At 44.3% G+C, this 25,106-nt stretch overlaps 1 protein-coding gene across 1 annotated transcript in view; it reads left to right on the forward strand.

The window, feature by feature from the left end:
• Positions 1-23,666, forward strand: part of CAAP1 (caspase activity and apoptosis inhibitor 1) — an 89,632-nt gene extending 65,966 nt beyond the window's left edge. The window contains exon 6 of the mRNA XM_063914108.1: positions 22,676-23,666. Within this exon, the coding sequence (XP_063770178.1) occupies positions 22,676-23,010 (335 nt within the window). The 3' untranslated portion in view covers positions 23,011-23,666. The remainder of the gene's footprint in view (positions 1-22,675) is intronic.
• The last annotated feature ends 1,440 nt before the right edge of the window (positions 23,667-25,106 follow it).

The following is a 25,106-nucleotide window of genomic DNA, read 5'->3' on the forward strand; positions in this document are numbered from 1 at the left end:
AGTGACATTGTATTCAAATACATATACTTTAATATGGAGTTGGTCCCCTTTTTGCCGCTATAACAGCTTCCACTCTTCTTGGAAGGCTTTCCACAAGATTTGGAGTGTTTCTGTGGGAATCTGTGCCCATCCATTCTGTAGAGCTTTTATGAGTTCAGGCACTGATGTTAGATGGGTAGGCCTGGCTCGCAATCTCCGTGCCAGCTCATCCCAAAGGTTCTCGATGGGGTTGAGGTCAGGGCTCTGTGGAACAGTCAAGTTCTTCCACACCAAACTCATCAAACCATGTCTTTATAGTCCTTGCTTTGTGCACTGGGGCACAGTCATGTTGGAATAGAAAAGGGCCTTCCCCAAACTGTTGCCACAAAGTTGGAAGCATAGCATTTTTCAGAATGTCTTGGTATGCTGAAGCATTAAGATTGCCCTTCACTGGAGATAAGGGGTCTAGCCCAAACTCTTAAAAACAGGCCCATACCATTATCCCTCCTCCACCAAACTTCACAGATGCAGTCAGGCAGGTAACGTTCTCCCGTTCTTCCGCCACACCCAGATTCGCCCATCTGACAAACAGAGAATCGTGATTTGTCACTCCACAGAACACGTTTCCACTGCTTCACAGTCCAGTGTTGATGTGCTTTACACCATTCGATCCGATGCTTGCCATTGGATTTGGTGATGTGAGGCTTGCATGCAGCTGCTCGGCCATGGAAACCCAGTGGAAGTACGGAACTCTTCAGCTATGTAATCAGCAGAGTGTTGGTGACTTTTACGCACCATGCAGTCGTTTGACACCACTCTCTGATGTTACGTGGACTTCCGATTCGCGGCTCAGTTGTTGTTCCTAAATGCTTCCACTTTCTAGTAATATCACTTACAGTTGACTGTGGAATTTCCAGCAGCGATGAGATTTCACAAACTGTCTTATTGCAAAGGAGGCATCCTATCACAGTACTTAAAGTCATTGAGATCTTCAGAACGACCCAGTGATAGTGGCCCAGCCTAGCCAATTATGATGATATATATATTTTCTCTATCATCCATAAGGGATACTGGGGACATATATTACGATGGGTATAGAAGGGGTCCATAGGAGCCGGTGCACTTCAGTTTTCTTCCACAGGGTGTGCTGACTCCTCCCCTCTATGCCCTCCCTCACAGCTCAATTTAGCAAAAAGTGTCAGTAGTACGTCAATCCGAAATTCTGACAAGGACATTTATGGATGATCCTGGACACGGTGGCTCAGAAGTACTTCCTCCCTATGGACTAGGCGAACGCAATTCAGGAGTTGGTTCAGGCCGTTCTGCAGAAGGACCGGGTCTCAGCACATCTCTGCACCCGTCTGTTGGGGAAGATGGTGGCCTCCTTCGAGGCCATTCAATTTGGTAGATTCCATACGAGGATATTCCAACTGGATCTCCTGAAGACATAGTCGGGTTCACATCTGCAGATGAACCAGGTCATACGTCTCTCAGCACAGGCCAGGATCTCCCTCCTGTGGTGGTTGCAATCCTCCAACCTCTTGGAGGGGTGGAGCTTCGGGATCCAGGATTGGATTCTCTTGACCACAGATGCCAGCCTTCGGGGCTGGGGAGCGGTAACCCAGGGACAACAGTTCCAGGGCCGGTTGTCACTCCTCGAAAGCTGCCTCCCTATTAACATACTGAAACTCAGAGTGATCTACAATGCTCTGCTACAGGCAGCTCATCTGCTCCAAGGCCTGGCCATTCAGGTACAGTCGGACAATGCCACGGCTGTGGCTTACGTTTATCGGCACGGTGAAACAAAGAGCAGGGCCTGCATGAGGGAGGTATCCGAGATTCTCCGCTGGGCCGAACAGAATGCAAAGGTGGTGTTGGCCATATTTATTCCAGGAGTCGACAACTGGGAAGCATACTTCCGTAGCCATCACAACCTCCACCCAGGAGAGTGGAGTCTTCACCTCAGGTGTTTCAACTGAACACAGATCAGTGGGGCTGCTCACAGATCGATCTGATGGCCTCTTAGCTCAACAACAAGCTTCAGTGCTATTGTTGCAGAACGAGGGACCCCCTGGAAATTGGCAGTGGATGCGCTGACAACTACATGGGGTTACCAACTGGTTTACCTGTTTCCTCTGATTCTGTTGCTCCCCAAGATTCTAAAACTAATCAGAAGAGAGGGAGCTCAGGCGATTCTCATCTCCCCCGACTGGCCTCTGAGGGTTTGGTACGTGGATCTTCTAGCCGTGGCCATAGAAGACACCTGGCCCCTGCCGCTAAGGGAATATCTTCTTTAGCAAGGACCGTAAGTCTACCCGGACTTACGCCGGCTTGGCGGTTGAGCGGAACCTTCTAGCGCTAGAAGGGCATTCCGGGAAAAAGGTTATTACCTCAATGATTCAAGCCAGGAAAGCGGTCATGTCGAAGCATTACCACCACATCTGGAAACGATACGTCTCCTGGTGTGAGGGCCGAAATTATCCTCCTGCGGATTTCAACCTGGGCTGCTTTTTGCGCTTTTTACAGGCTGGGGTGGATATGGGCCTAAGATTGGGCTCCATAAAGGTTCAGATCTTGGCCTTGTCCATTTTCTTTCAGAATAAATTGGCTGTTTTACCTGAAGTTCAGACATTCCTGCAAGGTGTCTGCACATCCAACCTCCTTTTGTGCCACCCACGGCACCATGGGATTTAAACGTGGTTTTGTCCTTTCTACAGTCATCTTGGTTTGAACCTCTGATGTCGGTGGAGGACAAATATCTTACGTGGAAGACTGTTATGCTCTTAGCCTTGGCTTCCGCTAGGCACGTTTCAGAACTTGGCACTTTGTCCTGTCAAAGCCCTTACCTGGTCTTTTATGAGAACTCCGGACTCGACAACAGTTCCTTTCTAAGGTGGTATCTGCATTCCACTTGAATCAGCCTCTTGTGGTTCCAGCGGCTTCAAACTCTTCCTCGATTCCTGAGTCATTGGATATGGTGCGAGCCCTTAAGATTTATGTCAAGAGAACTGCCACTGTCAGGAAATCGGATTCCCTTTTTGTGCTGTATGATGCTCTCAAAAAGGGTCGTCCTGCTTCAAAGCAGTCCAGTGCCTGTTGGATTGGGCTTACTGCTCAACAGGCCTACACTTTAGCGGCCTTGTCTATTCCTCGGTCTATCAAGGCTGACTCCACCAGGTCTGTGGGTTCTTCCTGGGCGGCAGACCCGGGTTGTATCGGCCCTACAACTGTGTCGGGCCACTACCTGGTCAGGGACAAACACGTTGGTCAAGTTTTTACGGGTTTGATGCCTTTGCTGCAGAGGACGTCCAGTTTGGTCGTACGGTGTTACAGGCGTCTCGGCACGTTCCCACCCGTTTTGTTAGCTTTAGGACGTCCCCATCATAATTAGTGTCCCTAGTATCCCTTATGGATGATAGAGAGAAGAGGATTTTAATTACCTACCGGTAAATCCTTTTTTCGTAGTCCATAAGGGATACTGGCCGCCCGCCTCTGTGCTGCAACATTCCTGCAAGTTATAATTCTTCTGTGCAGTTGTTTACAGCAGCTGTTGCTGTTTATGTTTCGTTAGCTGTTACTAGTTGGTTGTTTTGATGTGTGCTGGTTCATTACCTCACCACTCGTTTATCTTGTATCCTCCTCTCAAGTATGTCCATCTCCTTCGGGCACGGGTATCCTAGACTAAGCTGTGAGGGAGGGCATAGAGGAGAGGAGCCAGCACACCCTGTGTAAGAAATTTGAAGTGCACCGGCACCTATGGACCCCTTCTATACCCATCGTAATAAGTGTCCCCAGTATCCTTTATGGACTACGAGAAAAGGATTTACGGTAGGTAATTAAAATCCTCTTATCTATCACGCAGGTGTAACGTAATTTTTGGATAGTGATTCATCATTTGTAAAAGGAACTCTATTTTAGATCAATATATTTTTGTATACAATCAGCAAAAACTGCAGTGTAAACGGTAGCCAGGATCTCCAAGTGCCGCCCCTGCTGCATCATCTGCTACGTCACCAACCCGGCAATAAGCCGGGTTGGAGATGGCAGTGGGAAAGGGGGCTGATGCGGATCGCAGCTGGGTAGCACCCGTGTCAGGCTCCCGGCTGCAACCCACGATCACGGTATAAATGAGGTATAATATACTGAACCTAATAAATGATATGCAGGGTGGGAGCATGAGTGAGATTTGGCTCTCAAGGTTTTTGTTCTTAGTGGCATTTGCGGTAGTGAGGTGGCTTTGTAATAAATATATATCTTGAAAAATTCAAATGCAAATAAAACCTTGTGTTCGAAGTGATCAAGGCAGGGCTATTTGTGTGAGTCTGTGTATTGCTAAGGTATAAACGCCTCTGTGTGTCATAGTCTAAGCCAATGGTTTTAAACTCCAGTCTTCAAGTGAAACAGCAGGTCACGTTTGTGGATTTCTTTAACCATGCATAGATGAGTTCATCTATTTTATTGTATCGTTATCATATCTGCTCTACAGGCAGAAATTCTGAAAACAGGACCTGTTGGGAAAACTTGATTATTGAGGTTGAGAACCACTGGACTAGGCAAATCAGTGCACATAAAATATTCTTGCAACTTCTACTTCTCAGGAGTGCTGACAGTTGAGAATTGAGTCATTGAATTGCCTTGCTTTATACTGTAGAACTTTAGTCTTGCACATATTCTGTTAGTTGTAATACACTTGGAAATGAGTAGTATAAACTTAAGATCCTTTTAGTAGACTTTGTCACAGTACAGAGGGTCAGTATCGATAATCAGTGAGACCGGTTGTTGTAGGCTTAAATAGCAGTGCTACAAAAATGTATCTAGACTTTAGGTTGGTATATAATCAACTGACTCTACAGAATAATTAATGAACAGATAAAAGAAGTCGTAATTGCGAGACTAGAAGAGGCAATCAAAATTGATTGATAAATACATATAAGCCTTCAGTAAGCAATTTATGTTGCCTATAGTTATGCAACAGGAAAACTATTAAACAAACATGACCAAAAAAAGTAATCTTGTTTCCAGTAAAGATTTACAGAGTGTAAATGGAGAATGATGAGACTAACCAAAGTAAATGCAGTTATATACTTGAATATCCAGTGAAGACATGAAGAATGTTCACTGTTGTTGCAGGTGATCAGTTTGGTGTAGTTTGAGCTAACTGAGATGTAAAGCTATAGATCAAGCTTGTGTGTATTCTGGGGAGAGATTTTTTCTGTTTTGCTTTTAGATTCCCAGATTCTAAGGATCTTGGTTAAATTGATGAGGCCACACTTTTCCCAAAGGAGCTAGGGCCCGGAACCTGAGGTGATGGAATCCATGATATGAGAATTATGGCGTATTTCTTTTTCATCCACTAGGGGTCACTGGAGTACTCTTGGGATATGGACGGCTTCCACCGGAAGAAGGCACTGAATAAATTAATTTTTGAGACTACTCCTCCCCTCCATATCCTCGAGCACTTCAGTGTTTTTTCTGTGCTCGACACAGTTAGAAGGCATAGTGGAGCTCGTCCACAAAGTATTGGAATTTTTTCTAAGTTTTTTTTTTTTCCTTTCAAGGATTTCCACGTCCTTTCCCCCCTTCTAACAGGCGTGGGTCAGGGACAGTGGAAGCGGCTGAGAACAGCCGTGAGTGTCGGACCTCTCTGTAAAGAGCTCCCTCACTCCACCTGCAGGCTGCCTGCAAAAAGCTGGACGGAGCTTGGATGAGAAGCCCCGTCATAGACTTTTGTTACGGTCCAGGTATGTTGGGTAGGGGCGGTCAGCTTATGCTGCCGCCCCACTATTGGGGATTGTATTGGGCATGTTTTACTCACTAACGACCGCTGCCCGGAGCGCGTGTGCATAGGCCGCTTCACGGCTCTATGCAGCGCGCTCTCACTCTCCGCCGCTCCCAGCACCTTAAGTTACCTAGCAGACCGCTGCTCCCTGCGCCGCAGCAGCCGATATGTTCCCCGCTGCCTGGCTACACAGGAGGCCACTCCACTCTATGCTGTGTGTGGCGGGCCGGGAGCGCGTGTGCATAGGCCGCTCCACGGCTCTATGCAGTACGCTCTCTGCTCCCGCTGACCGCCCGCATCAGCCGAGGAGTTCCCCGCTGCCTTGGCATACAGGTACAGGCCGCTCACACGGCCCTATGCAAAGTTCCACAGGCCCCGACCCGGTGCTGTACACGGAGGTCGTGGGGGTGGGGGGAGACATTAGCAGTATTGGCAGTGTTAAGCTTTGTAGAAAAACTTGGTACTTAACATGTTTAATGTTCTCCTGTCTGTTCCAGGATTCCTATATTACATCTCGGCTTAAGAGTGGTACTAGGGGAATTTGGGGGTCAGTTTTCTTATTGCTGGCAGGCACTGCACTTGCCTGATATATACAAGGAACTTTGGTGTTATTACTGAGTCGTGCAGACTGTCTGTGTGTAGTTTGTATTGTCTGTCTTTATAATGAGTAAGACACCAGCAAAATCTAAGAAACATTTTTCATGTCATGTCTGTAAGAGTGTGTTGCCTGATGGATCCACCACATGTACAGCATGTGTTGTTAATACAGCCACAAATACGATTTCCACAGAAGTAAAGCCAGCATCTCTGGACCCTCCATGGGCTTTACTTGCAGATGTATTAGTTGGTTTACAATCAGAGCTGGCCGCCTCTCGTGAAGAAAGAGAGGCGGCAAGATCTGAGTTTAAAATGAGACCATTTGAGTTACCAGGGGAGTCTCAATCTGGTCAGAGGTCCACCTTGAGTGGAAAAGATAAGTTTCCTTTTCCTAATAATTTTCCAGTCTCTGGGATACTAGACCTCACTGAACATGAGTATGAGGAGGGCGAAATAGACCAACAGTCAGATAGTGACGATTTTGACAGCCCAGGTATTGATAATCTCATCAGAGCAGTACGTCAGTCGCTGGAGTTTACGGAAACTGAGGAGCCCCTGACGAATGATGAGGTAGTCTTTACTAAACGACAGAGATCTCCGATGTGTTTCCCTATTTCGGAATCTCTTAATAAAATGTTACTGGAAACACGGAAGAATCCGGATAAACGGTTTTCTATACCTCGTAGATTTAAATCGAGTTACCCGTTTCCAGAGTCCATGACAGCTACATGGGAGAACCCACCATCGGTGGATTCATCCGTATCTAAACTTACAAGGAAGTTAACCATACCAGTACCAACTGCTACTACGCTTAAAGACCCTGCAGATCGTAAAATAGAGGCTATGCTAAGGTCCATGTATACAGCAGCTGGAGTGCTGCTGAGACCTGGGTTGGTTGGCATTTGGGTTACTAAAGCATTAATGGTATGGATAAAAGAGCTCAAGTCGGCTCTGCAAGATGACCATCTTATACTTCTCGCGGATCAAATCTGGGAAGCTGCTGAATATCTATGTACAGCTTCTACTGACGTCTGTCAGCTTACTTCTCGCCTGTCCTCATCGCTAGTCATAGTACGACGAGCACTTTGGCTGCGTTCTTGGCAGGCGGAGACGGAGGTTAAAAAAGGTATAGAGGCATTGCCTTATGATGGCGAGAAGCTTTTCGGTCCTGAATTGGACAAATGGATTTCTGAGGCTACTGGAGGAAAGTCTGTGTTTCTTCCATCGCCTACAACTATACCTAAACGGAAATATTCTGGTCCGGCGTTCAAATCCTTTAGAACTCAGCCCTTTCGTGGGCAGGGCACAGGAGCAGTCACGCCTGGTAGAAGAGGTCGGGGACGTAGTGCCCGACAATCCAATGCACGTCGTCAAGACACTAAGACCACTAACAAACCAGTGGCATGACGGGCTCCCAGCCCATCTCGGATCTCCAATTGTGGGAGCACGCCTTCAGAGCTTTCAGGGGGCGTGGCTGCAGACGTCCACAGATGGGTGGATCCGCAATTTAGTATTAGAGGGTTACAAAATAGAGTTCGATTATCTTCCGACAGGAAGATTTTTCACGACAGGACTGCCTGTGTCGGACGACAAGAAAGCAGTTCTGCAGGTTGCCATTCAGTCTCTGCTGAATGCTGCAGTTGTAATTCCGGTCCCCGTGCAGGAACAGGGGCAGGGTTATTATTCCAGTCTGTTTCTGGTACCAAAACCAGATGGCTCAGTCAGGCCAATATTGAACCTAAAAGGTCTCAATCATTACGTCACTTACCACAGATTCAAGATGGAATCTCTCAGGTCAGTAATTGCAGGGTTAGAGCCACAGGAATTCATGATTGCACTGGATCTCAAAGATGCGTACTTACACATTCCGATTTGGCCACCTCACCAGAGTTTCTTAAGGTTTGCAATAAGGCGAGACCATTACCAGTTTCAGGCTCTGCCGTTTGGCCTCTCATCAGCGCCTCGGGTATTCACCAAGGTAATGTCCGTGATGATAGCTCATCTCAGGTCCCTAGGAGTAATAATTGTTCCGTATTTGGACGATCTACTCATAAAGGCTCCGTCTCAACAATTGCTTCTCCAGCATGCTTTGCTAACGTACAATGTACTAGTTCAGCACGGTTGGATAGTCAGTTTAAAGAAATCACATCTAATTCCGTGTCAACGACTTCAATTCCTAGGGATGATTCTCGATACAGTAAATCAAAAGGTTTACCTGCCACAACAGAAAGTACAGGTCATTCGTCATCTGGTGCAATTAGTGCTCAAGCCACGCACAGTCTCAGTACATTTGTGCATTCGCCTTTTAGGCACAATGGTGGCGGCTTTCGAAGCACTTCAGTTCGGAAGATTTCACTCACGTCCGTTTCAACTGGAGGTGTTAGCGCAATGGTCGGGATCACATCTGCAGATGCACCACAGGGTGAGATTGTCGCCACAAGTCAGGGTGTCTCTTCTCTGGTGGTTAAAAATACACAATCTATCTGCAGGGAGACGATTCGGCGTCGTGAATTGGATAATTCTGTCAACAGACGCAAGTCTCAGAGGTTGGGGAGCTGTAGTTCAGAGTTATCGGCTCCAGGGCCTCTGGGCAGATCACGAAAGATCGCTATCCATAAATGTTCTGGAACTCAGGGCGATTTACAATGCTCTAAAACAAGCAGTGTACATGTTTCGTTTTCAGACTGTTCAGGTGCAGTCAGACAATGCGACGGCAGTCGCATACATAAACAAACAAGGAGGAACGAGAAGCCGCATGGCAATGCGGGAAGTAGCTCGGATCCTCAGATGGGCCGAATATCACCAGGTGATATTGTCGGCAGTGTTCATTCCGGGAGTGGACAACTGGGAGGCAGATTTTCTCAGTCGTCGGGATTTTCATCCAGGAGAGTGGGCATTAAATCCAGAAGTGTTTCAGATGTTGATCCAGAGGTGGGGTTACCCTCAGGTGGATCTGATGGCATCCCGCCACAATCATCAGGTGTCACGATATGTGTCCAGAACAAGAGATCCAAGGGCAGTGGCGGTGGATGCTCTCACAGCCGCGTGGCCGTACAGCCTCGTGTATCTGTTTCCACCGTTTCCGCTGCTCCCGCTGTTGCTAAAACGGATCAAGAGAGGGTCCGTCACAGTCATACTAATAGCGCCTCATTGGCCTCGGAGAACTTGGTTCTCGGATCTCCTCGGTTTACTCGCAGACGATCCGTGGCCACTCCCACTACGTCCGGACCTGTTACAACAGGGTCCGTTCCTTTACCCCGATTTAGCGCGGCTGCGTTTGACGGGGTGGCTGTTGAAAAGGCCATCTTGAGAAGAGAGGGCATTCCGGAGTCTGTTATACCAACCATGGTACGAGCTAGGAAGCCGGTTACGGCAGCTCATTATTACAGAATCTGGCGTACTTATATAGGTTGGTGTGAAGCTCGGAAGTTTCCGACATCATCTTTTAATTTATCCCGTCTTTTGTTATTTTTACAGATGGGGTTAGATGGAGGACTACGTCTTTCCACTCTAAAGGTGCAGGTATCTGCGTTGTCAATTTACTTTCAAAGGAAATTGGCCTCGTTGCCATCAATACATACGTTTCTACAGGGTGTAATGAGGATACAGCCTCCTTTCATTCCACCTACAGCACCATGGGACTTGAATCTGGTTTTAGATTTCTTACAGTCCGATTACTTTGAACCCTTACAACAAGTGGATATTAAATTTCTCACTTGGAAAACGATTTTTCTTTTAGCCTTAGCTTCGGCTAGGCGAGTTTCAGATCTGGGTGCCTTGTCGTGCAAGTCACCGTATTTAGTTTTTCATGATGACAGAGCGGAACTTCGGACGAATCCCGCTTTTCTACCAAAGGTAGTGTCGTCTTTTCACATCAATCAACCAATAGTAGTTCCGGTATTAATAGAGAATGCTGAAACGTTGGATGTGGTTCGCGCATTACGCGTCTATGTATCCCGAACGTCTACGGTTCGTAAGACGGATACGTTGTTTGTTCTCTATGATGCGGCTAAGAGGGGTTGGCCAGCCTCTAAGCAGACCTTATCCAGATGGATCAAACTGACCATACGTCAGGCTTACCTTCATGCTAGGTTACAGCCACCTACATCAGTAACAGCTCATTCCACACGTTCTGTGGGAACGTCATGGGCAGCGAGTCGTGGGGCTTCTACGACACAGCTTTGCCGTGCGGCTACTTGGTCTTCAGTGCACACGTTTGTGCGCTTTTACAAGTTTGATACGTTCGCGGCATCAGCATCTAGCTTTGGCCGTTTAGTGTTACAAGTGCCAAACAGCTCTCCCGCCACGGAGGAAACTTTGGTACATCCCAAGAGTACTCCAGTGACCCCTAGTGGATGAAAAAGAAAGTAGGATTTTGGTACTTACCAGGTAAATCCTTTTCTTTGAATCCATAGGGGGCACTGGACGCCCACCCAGAGCAGTTTATCTGTTTTAGGAAGTTCAGTGGTTCTTATGGTAACACACTTTCACGACTGGTTTAAATTTAACAAAGGTTAATCAGTTAGGGTGTCAACTGTTTAGTTGTCTGTTACGTTTTGTGTCAACTTTATTGTTGTCCGTGAGATTATAGGTAATTCTCCTTTTGTCAATCTCTCTATCGATCCTGTTCGGCTCAGTAAAAAACACTGAAGTGCTCGAGGATATGGAGGGGAGGAGTAGTCTCAAAAATTAATTTATTCAGTGCCTTCTTCCGGTGGAAGCCGTCCATATCCCAAGAGTACTCCAGTGCCCCCTATGGATTCAAAGAAAAGGATTTACCTGGTAAGTACCAAAATCCTACTTTCTGATTTTCTTAAAATCATGTTTTATTTTACCTTGTAATAATGGTACCAATTCATTATACCACAGGGAGAATCTATTTTTTTTTCTTTTTTTTTTCTTTGAAGATAAGAAAATGAAAGATAGTATCTGGTTCCTAGGAATAATGCGGGGTATACACCATACAGTTATCTGGCAGACCTATCCTATCTGGCTGGTAGGAATGGAAATCTAGTAATGTAAGGGAGCAAATGACAATCAACCATTTGCTCCCAAACACTGTAAACAGCCATTCATACAAAATTAGTTAAATCTGTGATTTAACCAATTTGTCTGAACAACCATTTTTGGCCGTTTTCCAGTATTTCAGAGCAAATGGTTGATTTGCCATTTGCTCCCATATGTTACCAGATTTTCAGTCCAACCAGACAGATTGGACAGATGGTCTGCCAGATAATTGTATAGCGTATGCCCAGATTTACTTTTTCAAATATGTTCTTTTATTGATAATTTATATCACTGATTCCATGCGTATTCAGTATGCCAAGTATATACTAATATTGGAAGGGCCTGTTAAATTTTTTTGTCTGGGCATTTATATCTTCTTTACTATACACTCTTCATCATTGCATGGCTTGTCCAGCCGCACCCTTCATTATCCTCTCTCTGTGTGTGCACATTGGCTGGGCTTTTTTGTTGCACCAACAACTACACAACCCAACTGTGTAGTAGAACATTGTTGACATTTTCTGTGATGTCTTTGAGAAGGGAGGCCAAACCGTTTGTATCCTGGCTTTTTCCAGATGGATAGTTATTTATGTCATGTATAAAGTGGAATTAGCTTGTTTTTTCCAGTATCCGGAAGTGCATGCTGAATTTAATTGTTGTAGACTTTTGAGCGACTAAAACTGGCAGTGAATTTTTTTAACGTCAAAATTAGTAAAATAGTTGAATCACAGGAACATCCCCAGAAATATAGGAGCAATCTTGAAAATCTACTTAATTCAGATTTTGGCAGCACACGCAAATGAGCATACCTGTTTTTTATTGTAGGAATTCTGTCTGCATACAGCTTGCAGTATTCTCTATCTGTATCAAATCTATTTTCTTTTGAGCATGGCTATCCAAAACTTTGCTTTTATGCATGTAACTGGGTTAAATAATGATGAGTCTGCAATTTGTAGATTTACAAAAAGATGAGTAAAACCAAAATATTAATTAGTGTCCATTCTTATAATTTGATACTAAAGAAATAATCAGGAGGCATAAGTATCTAATAAACAGGGAAGTTTTAATGATATTTTATAAAATTGTCAATACGAGACTGCTTTTTAGAACACCATACAAATATATGGAAACATTTTACATTACATGTGTAATGGAATATTATTCAGTAGCACATTAATTGATCACCTTACCTCCTCACATTACTGTATACTAACCGACCCCAGTTGCCCCCTCATTAATAATAATCTAGTTTAAATATGGAAAATAGGTTAGGTCTGCGGAAGGGATGGCAGTGGGTGGTAAGGGAAGGGCTGCTGGGGACAGGGGTGTTGGGTTTAGGCAGCACTGGGAAGGGTTAGGTTTAGGCTGCAGGGCGGGTGGTTTAGGGTTAGGCTGTGGGGAAAAGGAGGAGGGTCAGGCTGCGGTGCGGGGAGGGGTAGAGGGTTAATGTTAGTATACTTACAGAACAGGTGTCTGGATCCTGCGCGTCGGGATGCCGCTGTCAGTATTATGACCACCAGGGTCCCAAACGCTGGGATCCCGATACCAACCCCTTTTAAATGGCTTAGTAATCCATGGCAACAGTGTTCAAAAGATAATTCTTCAATTTACTGATTTAAAAGTTATAATTAATCCTGTATCCAAAGCTAACATTGCACTGTTTAAGTACAGTTACTTCTCATGTAAGATTTTTGTCTTGTATAGCTTAGAGTTATCATCCCCTTGGAATTAGGAGGGAATTTCTAGGGAGAATACATTTAAAATCTTATATTACTATGTCTCAGAAAATGGATTACTTATTTCAAGCAGTTTTTCGTATGTGTCAGGCTTCTGTTTATTTTACTATGTAAGTAATTTAATCTGACACAGAAGAGAAAACTAGAGAGATTAAATCAGATTTTCCTGTTCCTATGTGAAGGTAAATGGCAGTGTTTCTTGTATTGGCTAGGCAAATTAAATGAATGTTTAGGAAACAAGATGGCTTCAGGAGGATTGGTGCTATGTTCTCCATTCCGATATACAGTATTGCGGCGTTTGCTAATCCTTGTATATCTGGAAACTTAGAACTAAGACACTATCATAAATTCAGAAGAATAGTTGGCAATTTGCAAGTAATTATGGATTGATATGATTTCTTCATAATTAAAAGAGGAGCATTAAATATAGGACACAGGAGGTTAGACAAACAAATGCAATTTACTATTAGCAATAAGTGGCTTGACACAATTCCATCTTGGATGCTAATTTCTTATGAATAGCAAAAGTTGTCTTGATTTATGTGCTAATAATTATATGTTGCTACTGTTTATTATTATTATGTTTAACTTGATAATATTGATGAGCCGAGAACTGGGTGGAATAATTATTCAAATTAATCTGTGTGAATAATCTGAGATCTCATCTCCTGCATGTAAATAATGTCTTAATATTAGCAGTTTGCAGGAGTTCAGAAGAGAAGACAAGAATGTCTGTTTGATGTATTAACTTAAACAGATTACATTTTATGATCAAATTTATCAAATGGAACTTTGTATTATTTATTGCTATTTCTTAACTTTATATTAGATTTTGTAATGTATTGCTCATCCAAATTTAGGAAACTTTTGCTAAGAGAGCTGCTAAGACTATAATATAAGTTGTAACACTACAGAATTTGAAACAAGGAGTTCTGTTGGATGAGTAAGTTTAAAGCTTTATGGGTGGAATTCAGTTACCCATGGTAAGTAACCTACCGCAGGCTAATTGATCCTCCAGGGCTATCCAATTAGCCCCGAATGCAACCCAACGCCAGTGCTTAATGGGGATTTTCTTTCACGAACTGCTGAGGTCTGATAAGTACCCTGTTTTTGCAGTATGTGCAGGGAAAACACACAGGTCCGAGAACTTAATGCTGATCATATGTGGTTTCGCCCCAAGCACACGTTATTTTTTCAGACTGGGCAAACAAAAATTATTCTGGTTAAGTCCTGTTTTTATGGCCAAAAATATTACTACGGGCGATTGAATCCTCTCTGTGTTCGTAAGTATTTGGTGACCTTTACCAAAAAGTTAAAGTAGTCTTTTATTGTAATTAATATTTGCATACTTAACCTCCTTTTCCTACTTGGTTCAAAATAAGGGTTTTACAGTGTCATTACCTTTTTTTCTCTGACGTCCTAAGTGGATGCTGGGGACTCCGTCAGGACCATGGGGATTAGCGGCTCCGCAGGAGACAGGGCACAAAACTAAAGCTTTAGGATCAGGTGGTGTGTACTGGCTCCTCCCCCCATGACCCTCCTCCAAGCCTCTGTTAGGTTTTTGTGCCCGTCCGAGCAGGGTGCAATCTAGGTGGCTCTCTTAAGGAGCTGCTTAGAAAAAGTTTTTAGGTTTCTTATTTTCAGTGAGTCCTGCTGGCAACAGGCTCACTGCATCGAGGGACTTAGGGGAGAGAAGTTCAACTCACCTGCGTGCAGGATGGATTGACTTCTTAGGCTACTGGACACCATTAGCTCCAGAGGGAGTCGGAACACAGGTCTCACCCTGGGGTTCGTCCCGGAGCTGCGCCGCCGACCCCCCTTGCAGATGCTGAAGATTGAAGGTCCAGAAACCGGCGGCAGAAGGCTTATCAGTCTTCATGAAGGTAGCGCACAGCACTGCAGCTGTGCGCCATTGTTGTCACACACTTCACACCAACGGTCACGGAGGGTGCAGGGCGTTGCTGGGGGCGCCCTGGGCAGCAATGTATAATACCTTATTCTGGCTAAAAATACATCACATATAGCCCCTGGAGGCTATATGGATGTATTTAACCCCTGCCAGGTCTCAGAAAAACGGGAGAAGAAGCCCGCCGAAAAGGGGGCGGGGCCTATTCTCCTCAGCACACAGCGCCATTTTCCCTCACAGAAAGGCTGGTGGGAAGGCTCCCAGGCTCTCCCCTGCACTGTACTACAGAAACAGGGTTAAAACAGAGAGGGGGGGCACTTATTTGGCGATATGTATATATATATTAAAATGCTATAAGGGAAAAACACTTATATAAAGGTTGTCCCTGTATAATATAGCGTTTTTGGTGTGTGCTGGCAAACTCTCCCTCTGTCTCCCCAAAGGGCTAGTGGGGTCCTGTCCTCTATCAGAGCATTCCCTGTGTGTGTGCTGTGTGTCGGTACTTGTGTGTCGACATGTATGAGGACGATGTTGGTGAGGAGGCGGAGCAATTGCCGGTAATGGTGATGTCACTCTCTAGGGAGTCGACACCGGAATGGATGGCTTATTTAAGGAATTACGTGATAATGTCAACACGCTCCAAGGTCGGTTGACGACATGAGACGGCCGGCAAACCAATTAGTACCTGTCCAGGCGTCTAAAACACCGTCAGGGGCGTTAAAACGTCCTTTTACCTCAGTCGGTCGACACAGACACAGACACGGACACTGACTCCAGTGTCGACGGTGAAGAAAAAAACGTATTTTCCTTTAGGGCCACACGTTACTTGTTAAGGGCAATGAAGGAGATGTTACATATTTCTGATACTACAAGTACCACAAAAAAGGGTATTATGTGGAGTGTGAAAAAACTACATGTGGTTTTTCCTGAATCAGATAAATTAAATGAAGTGTGTGATGATGCGTGGGTTTCCCCCGATAGAAAATTATTGGCGGTATACCCTTTCCCGCCAGAAGTTATGGCGCGTTGGGAAACACACCTTAGGGTGGATAAGGCGCTCACACGCTTATAAAAACAAGTGGCGTTACCGTCTCCAGATACGGACGCCCTCAAGGAGCCAACTGATAGGAGGTTGGAAAATATCCTAAAAAGTATATACACACATACTGGTGTTATACTGCGACCAGCGATCGCCTCAGCCTGGATGGGCAGCGCTGGGGTGGCTTGGTCGGATTCCCTGACTGGAAATATTGATACCCTTGACAGGGACAGTATTTTATTGACTATAGAGCATTTAAAAGATGCATTTCTATATATGCGAAACTCTGGCATCAAGAGTAAGTGCGATGTCCATATCTGCCAGACGATGTTTATGGACACGACAGTGGTCAGGTGATGCAGATTCCAAACGGCACATGGAAGTATTGCCGTATAAAGGGGAGGAGTTATTTGGGGTCGGTCCATCGGACCTGGTGGCCACGGCAACAGCTAGAAAATCCACCTTTTTTACCCCAAGTCACATCTCAGCAGAAAAAGACATAGTCTTTTCAGCCTCAGTCCTTTCGTCCCCATAATATCTGCCCAGGGATAGAGGTAAGGGAAGAAGACTGCAGCAGGCAGCCCATTCCCAGGAACAGAAGCCTTCCACCGCTTCTGCCAAGTCCTCAGCATGACGCTGGGGCCGTACAAACAGGTGCGGTGGGGGGTCGTCTCAAGAGTTTCAGCACGCAGTGGGCTCACTCGCAAGTGGACCCCTGGATCCTACAAGTAGTATCCCAGGGGTACAGATTGGAAATTCGAGACGTCTCCCCCTCGCAAGTTCCTGAAGTTTGCTTTACCAACGTCTACCTCCGACAGGGAGGCAGTATTGGAAACAATTCACAAGCTGTATTCCCAGCAGGTGATAATCAAAGTACCCCTCCTACAACAAGTAAAGGGGTATTATTCCACACTATATTGTGGTACTGAAGCCAGACGGCTCGGTGAGACCTATTCTAAATGGAGTCACTCAGAGCAGTGATAGCGAACCAGGAAGGGGACTATATGGTGTCCCTGGACATCAAGGATGCTTACCTCCATGTCCAAATTTGCCCTTCTCACAAAGGGTACCTCAGGTTCGTGGTACAAAACTGTCACTATCAGTTTCAGACGCTGCCGTTTGGATTGTCCACGGCACCCCGGGTCTTTACCAAGGTAATGGCCGAAATGATGATTCTTCTTCAAAGAAAAGGCGTCTTAATTATCCCTTACTTGGACGATCTCCTGATAAGGGCAAGGTCCAGAGAACAGTTGGAGGTCGGAGTAGCACTATCTCAAGTAGTTCTACGACAGCACGGGTGGATTCTAAATATTCCAAAATCGCAGCTGTCTCCGACGACACGTCTGCTGTCCCTAGGGATGATTCTGGACACAGTCCAGAAAAAGGTGTTTCTCCCGGAGGAGAAAGCCAGGGAGTTATCCGAGCTAGTCAGGAACCTCCAAAAACCAGGAAAAGTGTCAGTGCATCATTGCACAAGGGTCCTGGGAAAAATGGTGGCTTCTTACGAAGCGATTCCATTCGGCAGATTTCACGCAAGAACTTTTCAGTGGGATCTGCTGGACAATCGCATCTTCAGATGCATCAGCGGATAACCCTGTCTCCAAGGACAAGGGTGTCTCTTCTGTGGTGGCTGCAGAGTGCTCATCTACTAAAGGGCCACAGTTATGCATTCAGGACTGGGTCCTGGTGACCACGGATTCCAGCTTGAAAGGCTGGGGAGCAGTCACACAGGGAAAAAATTTCCAGGGAGTGTGATCAAGTCTGGGGACTTCTCTCCGCATAAATATACTGGAGCTAAGAGCAATTTACAATGCTCTAAGCTTAGCAAGACCTCTGCTTCAAGGTCAGCCGGTATTGATCCAGTGGGACAACATCACGGCAGTCGCCCACGTAAACAGACAGGGCGGCACAAGAAGCAGGAGGACAATGGCAGAAACTGCAAGGATTCTTCGCTGGGCGGAAAATCATGTGATAGCACTGTCAGCAGTTTTCATTCCGGGAGTGGACAACTGGGAAGCAGACTTCCTCAGCACGACCTCCCCCCGGGAGAGTGGGGACTTCATCGAGAAGTTTTTTCCACATGATTGTGCACCGTTGGGAAAGACCAAAGGTGGACATGATGGCGTCGCGCCTGAACAAAAAACTGGACAGGTATTGCGCCAGGTCAAGAGACCCTCAGGCAATAGCTGTGGACGTTCTGGTAACACCAGGGGTGTACCAGTCGGTGTATGTGTTCCCTCCTCTGCTTCTCATACCAAAGGTACTGAGAATTATAAGACGTAGAGGAGTAAGAACTATACTCGTGGCTCCGGATGGGCCAAGAAGGACTTGGTACCCGGAACTTCAAGAGATGCTCACAGAGGACTCAGGGCCTCTGCCGATAAGAAGGGACTTGTTTCAGCAAGTACCATGTCTGTTCCAAGACTTACCGCGGCTGCGTTTGACGGCATGGCGGTTGAACGCCGGATCCTAAGGGAAAAAGGCATTCCGGAAGAGGTCATTCCTACCCTGGTCAAAGCCAGGAAGGAGGTGACCGCACAACATTATCACCACATGTGGCGAAAATATGTTGCGTGGTGTGAGGCCAGGAAGGCCCCACGAAGAAATTTCAACTCTGTCGATTCCTGCATTTCCTGCAAACAGGAGTGTCTATGGGCCTCAAATTGGGGTCCATTAAGGTTCAAATTTCGGCCCTGTCGATTTTCTTCCAGAAAGAATTGGCTTCAGTTCCTGAAGTCCAGAAATTTGACAAGGGAGTACTGCATATACAACCCCCTTTTGTGCCTCCAGTGGCACTGTGGGATCTCAACGTAGTCCTGGGATTCCTCAAATCACGTTGGTTTAAACCGCTCAAATCTGTGGATTTGAAATATCTCACATGGAAAGTGACCATGATGTTGGCCCTGGCCTCGGCCAGGCGAGTGTCAGAATTGGCGGCTTTGTCTCACAAAAGCCCATATCTGATTGTCCATTCGGACAGGGCAGAGCTGCGGACTCGTCCCCAGTTTCTCCCTAAGTTGGTGTCAGCGTTTCATCTGAACCAGCTTATTGTGGTACCTGCGGCTACTAGGGACTTGGAGGACTCCAAGTTGCTGGATGTTGTCAGGGCCCTGAAAATATAGATTTCCAGGACGGCTGGAGTCAGGAAAACTGACTTGCTGTTATCCTGTATGCACCCAAAAAACTGGGTGCTCTTGCTTCTAAGCAGACGATTGCTAGTTGAATGTGTAGTACAATTCAGCTTGCACATTCTGTGGCAGGACTGCCACAGCCAAAATATCTAAATGCCCATTCCACAAGGAAGGTGGGCTCATCTTGGGCGACTGCCCGAGGGGTCTCGGCTTTACAACTTTGCCGAGCTGCTACTTGGTCAGGGGCACACCCTGGCTGAGGAGGACCTGGAGTTCTCTCATTCGGTGCTGCAGAGTCATCCGCACTCTCCCGCCCGTTTGGGAGCTTTGGTATAATCCCCATGGTCCTGACGGAGTCCCCAGCATCCACTTAGGACGTCAGAGAAAATAAGATTTTACTTACCGATAAATCTATTTCTCGTAGTCCGTAGTGGATGCTGGGCGCCCATCCCAAGTGCGGATTGTCTGCAATACTTGTACATAGTTGTTGTTACAAAAAAATCGGGTTGTTATTGTTGTGAGCCGTCTGTTCAGAGGCTCCTACGTTTGTCATACTGTTAACTGGGTTCAGATCACAAGTTATACGGTGTGATTGGTGTGGCTGGTATGAGTCTTACCCGGGATTCAATATCCTTCCTTATTGTGTACGCTCGTCCGGGCACAGTATCCTAACTGAGGCTTGGAGGAGGGTCATGGGGGGAGGAGCCAGTACACACCACCTGATCCTAAAGCTTTAGTTTTGTGCCCTGTCTCCTGCGGAGCCGCTAATCCCCATGGTCCTGACGGAGTCCCCAGCATCCACTACGGACTACGAGAAATAGATTTATCGGTAAGTAAAATCTTATTTTTTTATTTGACCTTTCTTATTTTAAAATAAACAGGAACATTTTTCATATGTAACAGTGGTTTAACCATGAACAAGAAATTAGTATTCAAGCAGAATAAATATTTTAACTATATGGTAGGTAATATGATCGAAAAACATTGGGAATTAAATTAGTTTGTACCCAGCCTTAAGATGGATACAACCAATAGTGTGTATTTAGCTTTAGGCTGGGTACATACCTGAACAATATTGGGCTGATTTGCCTATTTGGAACAACAAATGACAATTGACCATTTGCTCCCAAAAACTGGAAAACAGGAAAAAAATTTACAAATTGGTTAAATCCGTTTGATTTAACCAATTTATCCAAACGACTATTTTTGACTATTTTGGGAGCAAATGGTTGATTTATTATTTGTTCCTATACATTATCAGAATTTTGCTTCAACCAATAGTTTGTATCCAGCTTAAGGCTGGGTACACACCTGAAGAATATTGGTCCGATTTGCCGTATTGGAACAACAAATCGTCGACTTGGTCTAGTGTGTACGCACAATCGCGCGCTACCATGGGTCGTATGCAACATCATCTGGTTGGCCATGCTGCATGGCCAACCGGAAGATATTGCCTGCAACCCGGCTCTTTGTAATGAAGGACAAAACAGTGATAATTCCGTCCTTCATGTTACAATGGGACTGGTGTGTACAGGCAATCGTGCATGGTACGTGCTGAATTTGCTCTGACCATTGGCCTGATTTCCCATCGTTCAGGTGTGTACCCAGCCTGAGGCCCAAATGTATTAAGCCTTAACAAGATAAAGTGGAGAGAGATAAAGGGTGGATTTCAAATATTCTGTCCCACCCCCATCGCTCCCGCCGGCAGTATTCAAATGTTGCTGCTGATGGGTGCAATATCAGCATTTCAGCTCACCACCCCCAGGGGTGGTGAGCTGAAATGCGTGAAAAGTTACCTGTTTGGACTTTCCGCAATCACGCCCATGACTTTAGTCTGGTTTAGCCGCTTTACACGGCTCAACCCGTCTCTTATGGGCGCGATCAGCGCGATAACGGGGGTCAAAAGAATATCGCCCCACGATCTCCCTTCACTTTAGACGGGAGATCGGGGGCAATAAAACATTTGAATCCCGCCCTAAGAGTGATAAAGTACCAGCCAACCATCTCCTGTCATTTTTCAAACACAGCCTGTGACATGGAAGTTAGGAAGCTGATTAGATGGTCATTTATCACTTTTTATCCATCTCCAATGTATCTCTTGTTAAGGCTTAATACATTTGGGCCTAAGACATTGCTGAATGGAATTGTTAATAGAAAGCCAAAGTCTAGGGATGTGTTTTTATAGGATTTCAGATGCTGTCATGTGAAAGCAATTTCTGGAGATTCCTGTTGAAAGATTAGCCTTCAACATGTGGACCTATGTATCGAAGACATGTTTTAGGCTTAAATAAAATGAGGTTGCCAGTGCAGAGGAAATAATAGTAACAGTAGTAATTCATATTTTAGAATTGACAACCATATAACATGAGAAAAGTCATGAATCGTGATCGTGTAAACACACGCTGGACACCATAGGATACGTGTAATAAATATGTTGCATAATCCCTGAATATAAAGATAAATTAAATCATACAGTCCCTACGGTGTGGACATTTTTAATAAAACTCAGAGTAGAATGCAAAACTTTTGTGTTTAGCCCCTGGGGAGTGTTATCGCTAGGATATAGGCAGGGCTCAGAGGCACGGGATCACTGTGTGATCCCAAAAAGAGGGTAAGGCTGGCCATGGAGAGGGGCATGGCCTTGTCAGCGTCACTTTTGGTGGTGTGCTGGGCTTCCCCCAAGCTCTGCCCTCACTAAATAGATGCTGCACATGCCATTTATTCATCAGTGGTGATTACTACACCACAACTTAAACCACCAGCTGGACACTGCAGCCCGTGGGTGGGGACAGCATCGGGCAGACTGCATTAGCATAGTGCCGTGATTAAGGCAAGGCACCTTTTGCCACATTAAATTAGGGCAGGGCATTGCTAAAACAGCCTAGCATGAACACTACCAGAGCCTGTATTTCACTTAATTTGCTAATATTATCCTTCATCTATTTCTTTGTAGGTGCATATGATTAGGGTAAGAGTATCTATTAGCATTATTATTTTGTCCTACTCTGTGTAGACAGTTTTGAAGTTTGCATAGCTTCAGTTAAAACGCGCAATGAAAAGCCAGTTTATCAAATTAGCTGCTTTCATGGTTTTTGTACTCCTTACTGTTTTTGTATTCCTTACTGTTCTCTGCCCTACTTGCACCTTGCCAGACTCGCCAAGAAGGAGCATTTTCTCCCTCATCTCCTTATTTTGTAGTTCAGTGAAACAATAATATTACTGAAAACCTGTCCTACTGAGGACCAAACACAATTACAGTATCCATTCGAGATTATACTTCTATGTATCATTATGAAACAATCTGTTACTCTATCCTATCATATTGGTGGATTGATTTGGCACTGTTACACATTGCCATATCAATACATCCAAAATTTGTGCAAAAAATACTTCACAATATTTTTGATTTGATTCTTCCTTTGTATATCCACAATCTTAAATGGTCTGTAGTTGCTGTTCACTTACAGTATATGCATCTTGTCTTATTTTCCTTCCTTCCAGGTAAGGGAGAGGACTATGATGCGCTCAGTATTAATGCAGATACATATGACAGCGACATAGAAGGTGCGAGCTGTGAAGATCGTGTCCATGAGACACCTGTTGCAACTGTTCCTAAGGTGCCAGGACAGCCTGACGATCTTGTGATGGACATTGAGAAAAGTGTTAATGAAATCCTGGGTCTGGCTGAGCCAGTAGCAGAAGTGCCCTCAGCCACCGTTGCTGTGCTCCCTGAGGACGCTCAACCATCGGCTCAGCAGCTTGAACTGCTTGAACTGGAGATGAGAGCTCGTGCAATTAAAGCCCTGATGAAGGCTGGCGATGTGAAGAAGTCCTGACTTAATGAAAGGCAAACCTTATTTAATAGGATTTTTTAATCTGTATTGCATTGTACTGTAGATAAGTTACAGTAACTGAAAGTCCAAGTTGAATTTTTACTTACAGAAATTTTTTAATTTAATTAGACTTTATTGTAAAATTATTTTCAAATTGTTTTTGACTTGTGGACACTACTTTTAGAAATGAGCTTTTCACATGAATATCACACTCGGTTACTAAAAGAAATCTATATAGTTCTGGCTAATAAAGTTAGACAAAGTTTACCCAGTTGCCATTTTAAAAAAATGTCTACTTGTGTTTTATAGTGAAATACTACGGTCATACAAATTGCATGTATGGTGCTTGCTATATACCATAAACCAACTACTAATTCATCTTTCCACAATGTATGTTATTACTTGTGATATAACAAGGTAGCTAAGAGTTAGTGAACGTTTCTGTATTGTGGGTTTACGTTTTTGCCTTTACTTATTACAAATTTTAAGCCAGTGCCTTACAGTACATGTAAAAGTTCCAATCCATAACGAATTATGTATATGTATATTTTAAGGTATTTCTGTTGATGCATTTATGGTGTAAACATGGTGTCAGATGCAATTACTACTAATACATTTACAGAAGAACTCTGTGCCAATAAAGCATTTTATTGGTATTATTATGATGATTCTTTTATTTATATGGTTCCACAAGGGATCCGCAGCGCCCATTACACAGTACATAATCAAATGAGCAAACAAGAAAACAGCACTTACAGTTCAATACAATATAGTACAGGTATGGAAAACCAGAAGAGTATGGAGAACAAGAAGATAGTGTAAGTAGGAAAAGGAATGGCACATGAGGAAAGAAGGCCCTGCTCTCGTTTGCTTACAATCTAAAAATTTCCTCAATAAACACTCTTCATCCCCAATTGTAGAACCAATATTCACAATCAATGCATGTTACCCACTAGCTCCCGCAACATAAATGTTTTAAGGTGTAAAAACACATACTTTACATTCACAATATTTGCGGTCTATCATTAGCTAATTTTGCTTGTTGCACCATTGTTTACTTAAAATTTTATATTGGGTAATTGTTTAATTATAAGTTCTGTTATTTCCTGCAGTCTTTTATCATGCTACTTATTTTTTTTCACTGTCACAAATCTAACCAGAACAAAATGGGATGAAAGCAGCATGTTAAATAATATGAGTAATCTCACACTTCTCTTAACACTTGGAAAATAAAATTTCATTAGACCATACAATTATTTTGTTTTAAAGCTCTTTATCCTATGAAATATATTAAATGAATATCAAGATAATAATGGTCAAAATTACAGTACAACGGTAAAGGACCATTACACGAAAATAATGAAAAAAATGTCCCATACATGTGACACGGTAAAAAAAATATATCTATGGCTGTGTATCTATTGAGGTTTTTTTTTTACATAGGTTGACGTGTTCAATTATAGCACTTATAGGTTTAATTAAAAAAATCAACCTGGCTCTAAATTCGGAATTGATGGGAATTATCAAGTTGTTGTGTTGGGTATAACGGAGACTATTTTTTTTTCAACCTTTTTAAACTTATTCGTGTTAAGTTTTAACAAAAATGTATATGTTGAAACTTGTACAAATTTCCCGTACGTGACAGATGAATGGCCCCAAAGTGATCAAACTAATTATTGGAAATATACTGTATTGTATAGAATAATTGGATTTGTGGGGATGAAGACAAATGTCAAACATCCGTGCACTAGCACGGAACAATTTTCTATTTAGTTATTAAAAGTACCAAGTAATGTTCCAAAAAATGACAGGCTAATGCCTGGAAGTGTTGAAAGGGTGTGCACAAGGATATAATCTGGGCTCCTTTATAAAGCACACAATTTGGGCATATTCAGTTTGGAGTGAATTTTAAAAAAAATCTTGCACTTGATTTTTGGTATACAATTGGGTGCCAAGTGTCACTGACCTAGGTTGGGGGTGTTGTGAACTCGGGGGTTCTCCCGATGGTAGGGGAGAGGAACTACAGTTAGGTCGGAACAGGGATGGCTTAATATAGGTCTTCCTCATACCGTAAAGCTTGGTGAAAATATTAAGGAACT

Source organism: Pseudophryne corroboree, chromosome 1 (assembly GCF_028390025.1).
Source record: "Pseudophryne corroboree isolate aPseCor3 chromosome 1, aPseCor3.hap2, whole genome shotgun sequence".
Lineage (NCBI taxonomy): Eukaryota > Metazoa > Chordata > Amphibia > Anura > Myobatrachidae > Pseudophryne > Pseudophryne corroboree.